This window comes from Dromiciops gliroides, chromosome 2 (assembly GCF_019393635.1).
Source record: "Dromiciops gliroides isolate mDroGli1 chromosome 2, mDroGli1.pri, whole genome shotgun sequence".
NCBI classification, from domain to species: domain Eukaryota; kingdom Metazoa; phylum Chordata; class Mammalia; order Microbiotheria; family Microbiotheriidae; genus Dromiciops; species Dromiciops gliroides.
In genome coordinates this window covers 550,575,456-550,589,431 of record NC_057862.1, presented here as the reverse complement: position 1 = coordinate 550,589,431, position 13,976 = coordinate 550,575,456, and the positions used below count along the sequence as shown (strand labels likewise).

Below are 13,976 nucleotides of genomic sequence, written 5' to 3'. Positions count from 1 at the left end.
AGATTTATTTGTTGAATTGAATCCAACAAATGAAATTATAAAGCAGTAACATTATGCCTTTTGTTTGTTAGTTTTGGGGGGGCGGGGCAATGGGGGTTAAGTAACTTGCCCAGGATCACACAGCTAGTAAGTGTCAAGTGTCTGAGGCTGGCTTTGAACTCAGGTCCTTCTGAATCCAGGGCCAGTGCTTTATCCACTGCGCCACCTAGCTGCCCCCATTATGCCTTTTTATACCATGAAAATCTGCTATATATTTTAGAACACAGGAACTCAAAGGACTTTTTGTTTTGTTTTCATCCCCACTGTAAGGAATGATACTAACAGGGAAATTGAGGTACTGACAGGTTGTGCCTTTCTGATGGAACCCTGGCATGACTAGTACTCCAATTCACTAATGGTTTATTGCTTTCTTACCAGAGATGATAAACCTATTCCTTACTCTACTCTTGATAGTTTTGCAAGGAGTAGATAATTCACAATTTCAGAAATGATTTTATTAAAAGTCAGAACAAACATTAAGGCACAGTATACATCAATTTTTCAAGTAATGAAAATCCTTCCAACAGTTGTTTCCATGTTCAGAACAAATTGTTCCCAAATCAAACTTTCAATGAGTACATCATTCACCCTTTAATTACAAAGATAGCATAATATTAAATGTCATCACATACTTGACTTCATTCTCAAATGAATTTCCCCTAATTTTAGAAAGCCGCACCAACCCAATGCAGTATGTTTAAAAACATTCCCTTAAAAAAAATACTCCTTTTACTATACATGTACATTTGATATTTTTAGAACTTTAACCAAAGTGACTAAATTAACTCCTTAATTTAAGGCTTACTGTGTTTTCTATTGCTACTTGGTTGGTCTGGATTACACAAAGGAACCAGAAGTATTAACTTAATAATCTAGTATATAACATTCTCCAACTATACAGTCAGCTGTAATCTGGCACAACAGTCCAAAATTCCTTCAGGATAGAGTATAAAATTATAAACCTCATATACATATTTATACACAAGGTCTTGACATTACAGTGGTACAAGGATACAGCAAATATTAGACACCAATCAGCAACAACTTTTTGTATTATAAAAGAAATATTCTGGGTCCCTATGAGGCTATATGCTTTAAAAGCTATATGCACTAATAATAAGAGTCTTAGAAGATTCTGTCCACCAGTCTTATAATACAAAAGTCATGTTTGTTAGGGTTTTGGATGAAATAAGTGAACATTATGCTCTTTAAAGAACTTATTCATGACTAACTCAAAGCAATGGAAAGATAGAAGAAAAAGATGTACATTTAATAAAATCCAATATAGTTTTAAATGCCTTATATGGAAAGAGGCAGTCATATAGGACAACATGCAAGATTCCATATTATTCTTCCTCAGAGTCTCTCTTTAATAGGCAGTTATATAGATCAACAGACTTCTTGAATATTAAGTTATCTCCTTTCACCTGATCAAAAAGTGCAATTTTGGGAGTTTAAAAGAAGGTTCTATCCTATCCCATAAGGCACAGGCTGAAACAGCCATAGGCAACAGAAATTCAAACAGTTATCAATAGCCCTAACATTTACAATGACCTGACACATAGTCTGTCCTCAAATTGCTTCACTATAAGCTATAACCTAGAGTCCTCACTCCACCTAACTTTCAATGTGAGAGCTATGAAGCCTTATAAATAAGTATGAGGCTACTTAGGAGCCCCATTCATTACAATGAGGATCATAAATGCAGAAGTCTATGTCACAAATCTTACAACAAACTTAGGAAAAGAATTATGAGTATTTGCTATTGCTTCACAAACCAGCACCATCTCCTTAAAAATATAAACTCTCATATTATGCATCTAAAATTACATGCCAATGGAGGGGACAGGGAAGAGAGATACACTTCTTTCTCTGAGAGTGGGGGAAAAAAGTTTTTGAGTCAGAAATTTCTTTAATGATTTTTTATTACAAAAGGAAAAGTAGGTATTCTTACAAACATTAAGGAGTGAAAGAGGTCAGGTTGCTTTAGAGGTAGTTTTCCCTATTATTCACAACCACCATTATCACTACCACCACTCTATAGCTATTGCAGCCAGGTAGCCCAGAATGCTGCATTTCCAAATCCCACTAGGGTACTACAATGGACAGTGCTATTTCCATTCCACCTCCATCCTCCAGGACTGAAAGGTGTTAAATGTAAAGTGCTAGGAACCAGAAAGAGAAAATCATCTCAATTCTGCAAAACACAACTGCACCCAGAAGACAATGAGGCATACATGGACAAACATCACTTTGAATAAGAGTAATTTTTGTGACAAGCATTTCTGTCCTATGCATGTCCAATTGTGCTTAATCTAAACACTTGAATCTAACCCATTTATAAAGGAGTCATTTTTGTGATGGACAAATCTGTCCTATGTGTGGGGGAAAGGAAAAGAAGGAAAGGTCACATTCTGTTACCTTTTCATTCCAATATCTACATCCCAACACAATGGCATACCTCCAAAACCAATGCTTTTAGGGGTATTTGAGATATTTGCCTATATTCAAATGAAGATCTTTCCTTTTCAAAAAGCTTGTTTTTTTAAAAAAAACTGCTGAATATGAGAGGTCAATGATTTCAAGATATATTACTCAATAGATACAGATCACAAACATAACAATTAATTCTCCCTATAAACATGCTTAAAAGTACTAAATAAAAGGACTTAAGGGAATTATTGAAAGGAAAAGTAAATTTTTCATCTTCCCACAAAATTCCAGAAATACCTGCAAGTATTTAAAATTTTTAAAGCTATTTTACCTGTATTTTCTTAAGTAACTCCTAAACTCACCAAGTCAATAGAACACCTTCAAAAGATAAACAGTTCAGGTTATAATACTTTCATTCTAAATGTCAGTTAAAGCCTTCTCCTTCTTTGGCTATGAGAGCAGCTTTATCAGCATTTGCAGATAATTCACATTTTCACCATAGTATATACTCACTTCATCTTTTTTTTTCTTCTTTTTTTAGTGAGGCAATTGGGGTCAAGTGACTTGCCCAGGGTCACACAGCTAGTAAGTGTTGTGTCTGAGGCCGGATTTGAACTCAGGTACTCCTGACTCCAGGGCCGGTGCTTTATCCACTGCGCCACCTAGTTGCCCCTACTCACTTCATCTTAATGTTTAGGACATTTTATATTTCACAAAAAGATATTAAAATTAAAAGTGTGAAATTATGCGTTAGAATGTCAAATTATAAATATATAACATAAAACTTGATATCACACAAAAATGCTGAGGATGGAGTAAGAAGACTTTAACACTTAGAGAGTTAACAATGATAAACTCAGCCATAGAATGTCACAATATTTGTCTAAACGGAAAACGTGTCAAGGTTATGGACAGAATGAGGTTGCTCTTTCCTTAGGAACTCAAGTATATAGTAAGCCTGATTATCTTCTCTACAGGATGGACTAGCTGGATGTTAGAAAGCCACAGTGGTATGCTAGATCTCTCCCTCAAACACAATAGAAGGTGTTTCAAGTGGCCATCCAGCCTCCTTGCTTCCTGAGTTCTGCATCTGAGTAACTTGGCTGTCTAGGGCTCTTTACTCTCACCTTAGTCAGAATTTTCCACATGCTAATTTACATAATAACAACAGTAGCTGAAAGATCTTCTGGGATGGCATGACTCACTCCATGGAGAGAAGATCTCCATCTCTTCACACCAGAGATGGAATAAAGTTTGTACCATCCCCAAACTTAAAGAAAACTGAGCTAAGTGTTTTTATGCTTATAAAAATACTTAGAGAGTATCTATCTTTTGGTTTTCTTTTTTTTGTTTGTTTGTTTTTTGCGGGCCAATGACGGTTAAGTGACTTGTCTAGGGTCACACAGCTAGTAAGTGTCAAGTGTCTGAGATCAAATTTGAACTCAGGTCCTCCTGAATCCAGGGCAAGTGTTTTATCCACTGCGCCACCTAGCTGCCCCCGAGTATCTTTTGTTTTAAACAAAAGAGCAAAATCAAGAAATATAAATATACTTGCACTTTAACTTTATCCATATTTTACTAAACATAAAATCATTTTTATATATAAAAATGAAAAATATTAAATAATAAAGTATAAACCCAAAAGAACAAAATATGGTTGTGCAACACCACAGAAGCCTCACATTCTTTCTAAAAGTACAGTCAGAGAACAATAGGGGTGTTTGTATGAAAGTTAAAAAAATAAATAGCTATCTTGGAATTCCAAACTTTTACTTCAAAGAAAAGAGTTTCAAAACAGTGCATACATAATATCCACTAGGCAAAGGCATATTTTATGCACTTCTTGCATGTAATACTTTAAATTGCTCCCAGAACTAGAGCAGGCTAACTGACACTTAATACAACATTCCAGAGCCACCTTTAAAAATATTATAAATTCCTTCCCAATACCAGAGCATTTCACATTAATATGTCTATCTTCCATGATAACATAACACACCCCACCCCAATCAGTCAACGAGCACTTATTAAGCGCCTCATATGTGCCAGGCACTTTGTTAGGCGCTATGGATTTGAAGATAAAAAAGTTAACAGTCCCTGCCCTCAAAGAGTTTACATTCTATCAGAGGAAACACATATATCAGTACACACACACACACACACACACACACACACACACACACACACACGAGAGAGAGAGAGAGAGAGAGAGAGAGAGAGAGAGAGAGAGAGAGAGCGCGCCAGTAATTTAGGGGAAAGGCACTCATAGCTGGGTGGGAGAGATGACCAGGAAAGGTTTTTTGTAGCAGTTGGTGCTTGAGCTGAGTCTTGAAGAAATCCAGGTAGTGTAAGAGGTGGAGATGACTGGAGGAGGGCATGCATTCTAGGTGTGGGGCACAGCTCAATGGCACAGCACAGAAGCAAGAGATGGGAGTATCATGTATGCTAAACAAAAAGGCCATATACCAACATTAACAATACATATAAACACATATGCATAGCTGGTGAAGGTTTCTTAGAGCTTGAGTGACAATCAGTCATTGCCATTAACTAGGCTTCATTTATACAGGCTCTGATCATATTATCTTTTTTTCTTTTCTTTTCTTTTCTTTTTTTTTGTGGGGCAATGAGGGTTAAGTGATTTGCCCAGGGTCACACAGCTAGTAAGTGTCAAGTGTCTGAGGTCACATTCGAACTCAGGTCCTCCTGAATCCAGGACCAGTGCTTTATCCACTGTGCCATCTAGCTGCCCCCCTGGATCACATTATCTTTTCTGAAGATAACATCCTTTCTGCCATTTCATATTTGGTCATCATTATTTCCTGAATGAGAAAGAAAGTACATGTCAATAGTTATACATTGCTTAGAGAACCCTATCCAAATTCAACCTCTGAAATTCCATGACAGATAAAGCATCCAGTTGGCTAATAGACATACTGCTTTACAAAACCATACAGTTCTCGCACTTCGATAATTTATAAGACATTATCAGAAAATTTCGAAGAACTTTAGGAATTTTTTTTCCCTACTGAAGAGGTTAAGAGCAGTATATTCACTAAGAAACTATAGTAACCATGTAACCATGATCAAATCCTTGAACCTGTTACATTAAATTCCTTTAATTTTGATCAGAATTCATCTTCTAAGGGTCTTGGCTGTCATTCCATTTGCATTTTCAAAATTTCTCTAATTTTCCTTTCTACAGTTCAGACTGTGTACGCACATGGCAGCTCTAGATGCAGAAAAACAGATTTAACTATATGCAGAACTATAGTTACCTCATCTGAGTCCACTAACACTGGAAGAGCTCTGAAACAAGAGAAAAAGATTAGAATCACAATATGATTATAAATCAGGACACTCCTAGACCCTAATTAGGGAAGGGAGAAAAGACTCTCTGCTTCATCCCAGAGGCTTGAGAGGCTTATTTTAGTTAAACAAAGGGTCAGCTTCCTAACCTCAGAGCTACCTAAAAGTGGAATGTTCTGTGTTTTCAGTTAGTGATTTCCTGGGGACTAGAGGTCTTCAAATAGAGGAATATGGAGATGTCATAGAGAAGATTCATGCTTCAGGTACATGTTGGACTACCGTAAGCCTAAGGCTCAACTTGAGAGCAAAATCTAAGATGAATGAAGTAAAAATTAATCTACACGATCATTTAGTTAATGCTGAAAACCACATTACTCCATTATGATGTTTTCACTCTAGTATGGAAGCTGAAAAGGACTAATATAGTAGCACGTATATTTCTATCATCCTTCAAGTAGTATTTCATTTGATTATAATAAACCAATAGTAAAGAATGTGTGAATGAAATTGTATTTAGGGGGACAGGAGGAAACCTGGATGGTAGTGTATCACCACCCTTGGCTTATACTGAAAAACTTTTGAATTTTTCCAGGAAAAATCTGTATGTAAAGGTAGAAGTACTGGTATGACGATTTCTGTTAAGTCAAAGGGGAATAAGAACAAAGTGATGTGCAATGTTATAAGAAGCCTTTAGAGGAGGAAAAAAGGGCCAGGTACCTTCTTTTTGCCACAGCACCACCACAGACACTAGCACAATATTGGGGCATTCTACTGGTGCTATAAAGAGATGTCATGAATTGCTTGGACCTGGAGAGTTCCCGCAACCATTACCTTTGCTGCCCTGGTCCCTTTTATCATCACCACAAAAACCAATCCTGCTTACATTTCGACAGCTTCGTTACAATTCTCTACTATTTTCCTATGACTCTCTTACAACTGGCCAAAACAAGACCCCAAGCATTTCAAGAATCATTCTGGCTTACATTATGCAATGATCAATTGTATAGACTTAGCTCTTCTCAGCAATACAATGATCCAAGACAATACCAAAGGACTCACAATGGAAAATGCTCTCCACATTCAGAGGAAGAACTATGGAATCTGAATGCAGATGGAAACATACTATTTTCACTTTAAAAAATTTTTCTTTCCTTTCTTGAGGTATTTTCCCTCTTGTTCGGATTCTTCTTTTGCAACATGACTAATGTGGAAATGTTTATTGTAATTGTACATACATAACCTATTATCAGATTGCTGTCTTGGGGAGGGGGAAAGGAAGGAGAAAAATTTGGAACTCAAAATCTTACAAAAACAAATGTTGAAAACTATCTTTACATGTAACTGGAAAATAATAAAATACTTTTAAATTTAAAAAAAATCATTCTGGCTTTCATGTTGCTTTCCTTCTGGCCTCAAAAATAAATTCAAATAACTTAGACATAGCAGAAATTGCTGAGATCCTAGTCTACTTTTAAATTTTTATAAAATCAATGAATGGCTAGGAAGGACTGGACCAGAATGACCTCTGAGCTCTGGAGTGTCTTAAAGGAAACCTCTAATAAATTCAATTCATTAATGGGGGCTCCTATCAAAATATTTGAGTTTTGTCATTCAAGAAGGGACTATTACTATAATAAACAGGACACATGAAGGATTATGAGACCCAGGGAGAGAATCACAGGATGAAAAATCTGATAACCAATTCCTTTAAACCGTCATAAGCGCAACAACAGAGGATATTTACACGTCTGTGAATGAAGAAGGAATATTTTCTTCTACCCACTTCAAATCTTCATCCTGAAAAGAGAAGATTACTAAATACTATTTCTCAGTAGCAGGTCAAACACTTGATCTTCACAGAGCATATCATACACAATGCCTTTACCTAAACCCTTTTGGTAAGGTACTCTTTTAAACTTCAAAGTTTAATCCTGTATTATATTCAGCAACTGTTTGGTTTAAAAGACCTTTATTATGATGCCCAACATACATGGCAAGGCTAGTACAGAGACAAGATACATAATAATGTGAGGTTGTAACTATCAGGCAAGATGTTTGAGAATGGAAGGTTTTAACTATCTGGCTATCTACTAGGGATGTCTGCTAAATGTAGAGCATCTGATAAATTCTTGACTTGCCTGAATGAGTTTCATCACCCACCAAGTGGAGCAATAAACAAAGGGACCTATATGGAAGAATTTACTGGAGAAATGAAGCAATGAGAACCTTAAGACCAAAAGAGATTAGCAAAGAAATGCTGTCCATAGTCTGACAGGTATTTGGACTTTAAAATGATAGATATGAATGGAATGCTCATCAAATTTGCCATGACATGAAGTTGGGAAAGACCTTTAATATACTGGATGAAAGAACTATACCCCTCCAAATCTCAACAAGGTACAACAATAAACTAAATCTAGAAATGTGAAATTAATATAAGTATGGAGTCTTGCACTTACAATTCAAAAAAATTGTACAAGTAAACACAGCTAGATAGTTTGTCTGAAAAAAATATTGAGGTTTAAAGAGATCAAAGAAAGGGGAAAATGACCCATAGATAGAAATCTGGGAAGACTTGTATGAACCAATGCAGAGTGAGTTGAGCAGAACCAGGAGAACAATTTATACAACAATAACAAAATTATAACTGATTTTAATACTGTAACAACATTGTATCTCATAGACTTAGGAACTCTGATTAGTGCAATGCCCAACAAATTTGAGAAGTCTCATGTTGAAACATGCTGCCTACATCCTGATGGAGAGGTAATGGACTCGGTACAGAGTGAGATATGTTCTTCTGGACATGGTCAATTTGGGAATTTGTTTTCTTGATGATACATGTTTAGAATAGTGGTTTTGCTTTTCTTGCTTTTTCAACAGATGTTAAGAGTGGAGGTGAAAAAGAGAGAAAGTAGATCTTCATTTTATAAAAATAAACTTAATTTCTAAAGAAATATGGAGGCATAGTAGTATGCAAGTTAAATACAAGTTAAGGGAACCAAAAAGGCTACTGAATTTAGTGCCACATTAAGAGAGCTAAAATTCTGGACTAAGGAGGTGACAACTCTCTGACCCGGTCACAACATATATCAAGAATAGTGTTCAGTTTTAGATGCCACAGGTTAGGAAGGATATTGACCAACCAGAAAATATCCAGGGGACAGTGAAGGAACTTGAGGTCATAATATATGAGGAAGAGAATTATAGGTGTTTAGATTCCAGAGAAGATTTAGGAGAACTAGATAGCTGTCAGAGAGATTAGACTTTTTGCTTGCCCCTAGGGAGAACTAGGAGCAAGGGGTAGAAGTGGCAATGAGATAGATATAAACCTGGAGCAAGGAAAAGTCTCCCAATAATTAGAACTATTTGAAAGTACTATGTGCTACCTCAAGAGGTAATGGGCTCCCATCTCACTAAAGCTACCTTATGATATCTCATTAAAATAGAGAAGCTATTAAAAAAGAGAGAGAGAAGCTATGCTTAAAAGTAGCAAAGGGGGGGGGGGGCGGGAAGGAACTTAAATATTTGAGAAGACTTCTAATTTAATGAGCCCAAAGTATGATCTACCAATCAGAAGACAAAACCTAATATTGGCCTGCTTTAGATCTATTTTGACAGTTAAGCATAGGCTCTACAATTCAAGACAAGAAAGATATTCTCTTATGATACTTTTAAGTACCTAGTGCTTTGAAATAAACTGAGAAACGTTTTCTAAAAATAGATTAGTCTAATACTTCAAAAGATCTGTGATTTTGTCAGTATGAATACTTTCTCCAACTGTGCTGATGAGAACCCTTTATTTAATAAGCTGTTTTCATGAGTGTTCTGCTCCCCCTAACCCCCTTGTCACAATTAATTACCTAGTACTAGTACCCAATCTTCTGTGATGAGCCTTTGCCAGGTAATTATATTGGATGGATTCCAATTACTATGAAGTTATTAACATAAAAACATAATTGTCCTTCATTTCATCTCCAACCTAAATTGAGAGTAAACTCTGAAGTAAATTTCTACAAATAATAATGATGATAATAGTCACTATCAATAGCTAGTATTTACATGGTGCCTACTATGCACCAGACACTGTGTTTAGTGCTTTATAATTGTTATCTCATTTAATCTTCACAATATTCCCTGGGAAGAAGATGCTACTATTATCTTCATTTACAGTTGAGGAATCTATTGGGGGGGGGGGGAGAGGCAATTAGGGTTAAGTGACTTGCCCAGGGTCACACAGCTAGTAAGTATCAAGTGTCTGAGGCTAGATTTGAACTCAGGTCCTTCTGAATCCAGGGCTGGTGCTCTATGCACTGTGCCACCTAGATGCCCCCCTTTTTTCTTTTTTTTTTTCAGTTGAGGAATCTAAGGCAAACAACAGCCAAGTGACCTATCCAAAGTCACTCTGCCAGTAAGTGTCTGAGGCTAGATTTGAATTCAGGTCTCCAGATTCAGCACTGTATCCACTGAGCTCCCTATCTGCTACCTAAAGACATTTATATTGTAATAATGATATTGACACAAGGCTGATAACATCTTCCCTAATGTAAGACATCATTCTTGGCTAACTTCAAAAATCTTAGGTAATCACACATTTTTAAATGCTCAGAATTTTTCAATCTCTGCTTAAAAATCTCAAATGATTACATATTATATGCAACATCTTCTATATCCTAAAAAAAATATCCTGGTTATTTTCTCTCCTTATTTCTGCAAATACACACCCATGCCCTCACCCCCACCAATTTTAAGTAACTTCTATAGAGTGAAAGGGACATGCATTTGCATTCTAACAAATACTAGAATACTCCCACCAGTTTCTTTCTTTTTTTTAAAAATTATACTTACAACACTATTAGAAGAAGCAGGTCCAGCTGTTCCATTGGAAACAGTTTTTGAAGCTCTTAGCTTTATGCCTTCAGCTGTAATGAAGAAAAACTACATATAAAATTCTTCAAAGAAAAAGCCTTTTTTGAAGCCACATATCTAATTTTGAAAAGGAAATTGAAAGATACAAACACACACACAGAGACACTCATCACACACTTGTTTCAAAGAATCATATTTTCTCCCTAAACTATTTCAGTTAGCCTATGATGACACTAATAAATCCCTGAGGTCTTGGATCTCCATTACAGGGCTAAACATTACATAAGGTAGCAAAAGTTTTTAATTGACCACATGTGAACTAGTTTTAGATGTTTCTCTAATACTGTATTACTGGTAGAATAATATGTTTGGTTTCCTTTAGTAATCTTCATTGCATCTTTTGGTAAACACAAGTTTCCCAAGTTGCTCATTTGAATCATTGACTGGAGAAAAAATTTAACTGCCTTTTTCATGAGCCCTCTCTACACAACAATCTCCAATAATCTAAAGTTTAAATAGAACTATAGATTTTTATTTTAATAAAACAAAAAGAAACAACAACACCCACAGCATTCTGAGCATGATACAAGAATCAAAACAAATTTCTATAGGTACATTCTAAACTTTTTTGTTAGGTGAAACATAGGTACTTAGGCTTGGTGCATGTGGGAGGTAGAAAACCAGCATGAATTATTAAAAACTTCTTCAGAACATTATTGTTTTGGGTCTTCCTGTCCCCAGAATCTGGCACAAGGCCTTGTACCTAATAGGGACACCAAGTTACATGTAATAAATATAAGTTGAACTGAAATGACTTGGATAGGAATCTTACATTCACGAACAGGCACTGATCTACACAGAGATTATAAACCAAGATGCTATAAATGGTATTTACACATAGTAAAGGCTAAGCTATGCTGTATCACAGTCTATCTTCCTGAAACCCCACTCCTCAGGGTTCCATTCCATTGAGTTAAACAGCTCTTAAAATACAAATATCTTAAATTCAACAACAAATGATGAGACACTCTTCTTGATAGAGAGTTAGTGGACTATAAGTATAGGATGTGTAGAAGCTATCAAATGTGATTATTCTTCTGTAATTCTTTTTTCTGTTACAAGAGGAGGTGGGATAGTAGGTACTGGAAAGTTTAAACAAGAAGCATCAATAAAACATTTAAAAAAAAAAAAGGAGCCCCAAGTAGATAGCATATTAAGACTCTGATACCTTAGTGTGAATTATTTAACACAATCAATATTACGCCTGAGTTACAGCAAAGAAAGGGAAACAAAGGAGTGTTTGTTGTTCTGGGTGTTTAGAGGGAAGATGTGAGGTGAAAGGAATGAGGAATATCAGAACACTACAGATGAACCTTGTTCTTACTTCAATATTGCCCACATTCTCCTTGACTATAATATATAACTACAAGGTGTTGAGACCTACCATATTAGATTGATTAAACTATATTTTTCACAATATTTTTAGACATCCATAGGGTAAAATGAAGATAGAACATATAGAGAAATGAATAAGAATATCTACCAGGGGAAAAAAAAAAGCAAAGACAAACCAAATTAAGGGTACTAGGACCAAAATGAAAAAAGGAGAAAATTACATTGCTTTTCCAATTGTACTTCCTCTAAACTACTGAAGTCAGTGATTTAATAAGAGCTGGAACAGAAGAAGCTAAAGAGTAAATTCTAAGAAAAACTTTCAAACAATGACTGGCAAAAGCAGCAAAATCCGTAAATACAAGGAAGCAGAAATTAACTTTATTTTGGTGGTTACTAGGAATTAAAGTAGTACAGAGAAGGAAGATGCCCAAGAAATAAATCACAATGAAAAGTTTTAAGGAATAAGACTTAGAAAGAAAAAGACTCAAGTCACTGTGAGTGATCTGTACAATACTATGGCTAATCCAGAGGTTAATAAATGCTGTTGGGAGCCTCTGAAAAAGTCCCATCAATCTAGAGAAACACTCTGGACAAAATTTAAATCCTAGAATACAAACATGTATAAAAGTTTCAATTGCAATAAGACCAATCTCATATATGTATGCTACCTAGGTTAGATATATTCAATTCCAACCCCACACCCCTCCATAAAGCATATCTAAGACAGTTGTGTGGTGTCTGATATTCTTTAATACATAGGGTACTTTGCTTAGACTACCTTTTTAAAAATAAAAGCCTCAAGCTTTGCTTTATAGACTAAGATATATCAATTGATCTGATTAATAAGTATCTTAAAAGACCACAAAACTAATAAACTTACCTAAATTTTCAGACACTACTGTGAATTCTTCAATTTCATCATCTGAATCATCTATTAAGGGTGTAAAGGCATATCTACACAAAAAGAGGAAAGAACAATTTGAGTCTTGCGCTCTTACTAGTTTAAATCTATTCAAAATACTTTCTTGTTCAAAATGTTCTCACCATAAAAGACAACAGCCCTTTAAGAAGTGAAAAACAACAACCAACCTAAAATATTAGAATGACCTAAAAAGCTGTTAGAAAGTACCATCTTGTACACATTTATCCAGACACTGCTCACACAGATGAATGAAGAGGAAGTGGAAATTAGTTTGTTGATTTAAGAAATCAGGTGCTGGACTACAAGATTTCTGGTATTTTGGAAAGAGAATGACCAGGAAATGATAGTGAAAAAGCATCACCTTTTTTTTTTTTTTTTTAGTGAGGCAATTGGGGTTAAGTGACTTGCCCAAGGTCACACAGCTAGTAAGTGTTAAGTGTCTGAGGCCGTATTTGAACTCAGGTACTCCTGACTCCAGGGCCGGTGCTCTATCCACTGCGCCACCTAGCTGCCCCTAAAAAGCATCACTTTTAAACTAGGAAAAAAAAAGTTTTATGAGGTCTGTCATATTAAGCTGCATAACTCCTCCTTTCTCAACCTGCTTCTGTCATGTAGGAGAAGCAGAAAATTTTGAACTCTGGTGCTAGAGTTAAGAGTATTAACCTTTCTAGGCAAGAAGAAATAATACGAAAGCAAACTAAGACCTTCCATGGAAGGAAAAAAATGTTAGACCTGTAAAAGACCTCAAAGATCATCCAATGTAACTGCCTTACTTCATGGATGGGAAAACTGAAACCAAAAGAGGTGATGTGATAACTTACCAAACATAACCCAGTAAGTTAATTGCAGGGCAGACTAGAACCGAGGCCTCCTGCAACTCAGAGTCCAGTGGTCTTTCTCTTACACATGCTACCTCCCTTTAATTAGGTCGAGTAGCCTGGGCACAATAACTAGATCCTTCACAGCTGAAACAACAGTTATAGCTAGGAGCGAAGCAGGACAGGGTGCT

General features: G+C 35.9%; 1 protein-coding gene across 1 annotated transcript in view; it reads right to left on the bottom strand.

The window, feature by feature from the left end:
• Window positions 1–472: 472 nt before the first annotated feature.
• The window catches only part of TMEM87B (transmembrane protein 87B), a 45,098-nt gene continuing 31,594 nt past the window's right edge, over window positions 473–13,976 (bottom strand). The window contains exons 15-19 of the mRNA XM_043981093.1: window positions 12,926–12,999; window positions 10,630–10,703; window positions 7,526–7,578; window positions 5,751–5,781; window positions 473–5,294 (exon numbers count right to left, since the gene is read on the bottom strand). Of these exons, the coding sequence (XP_043837028.1) occupies window positions 5,232–5,294; window positions 5,751–5,781; window positions 7,526–7,578; window positions 10,630–10,703; window positions 12,926–12,999 (295 nt within the window). The 3' untranslated portion in view covers window positions 473–5,231. The remainder of the gene's footprint in view (window positions 5,295–5,750; window positions 5,782–7,525; window positions 7,579–10,629; window positions 10,704–12,925; window positions 13,000–13,976) is intronic.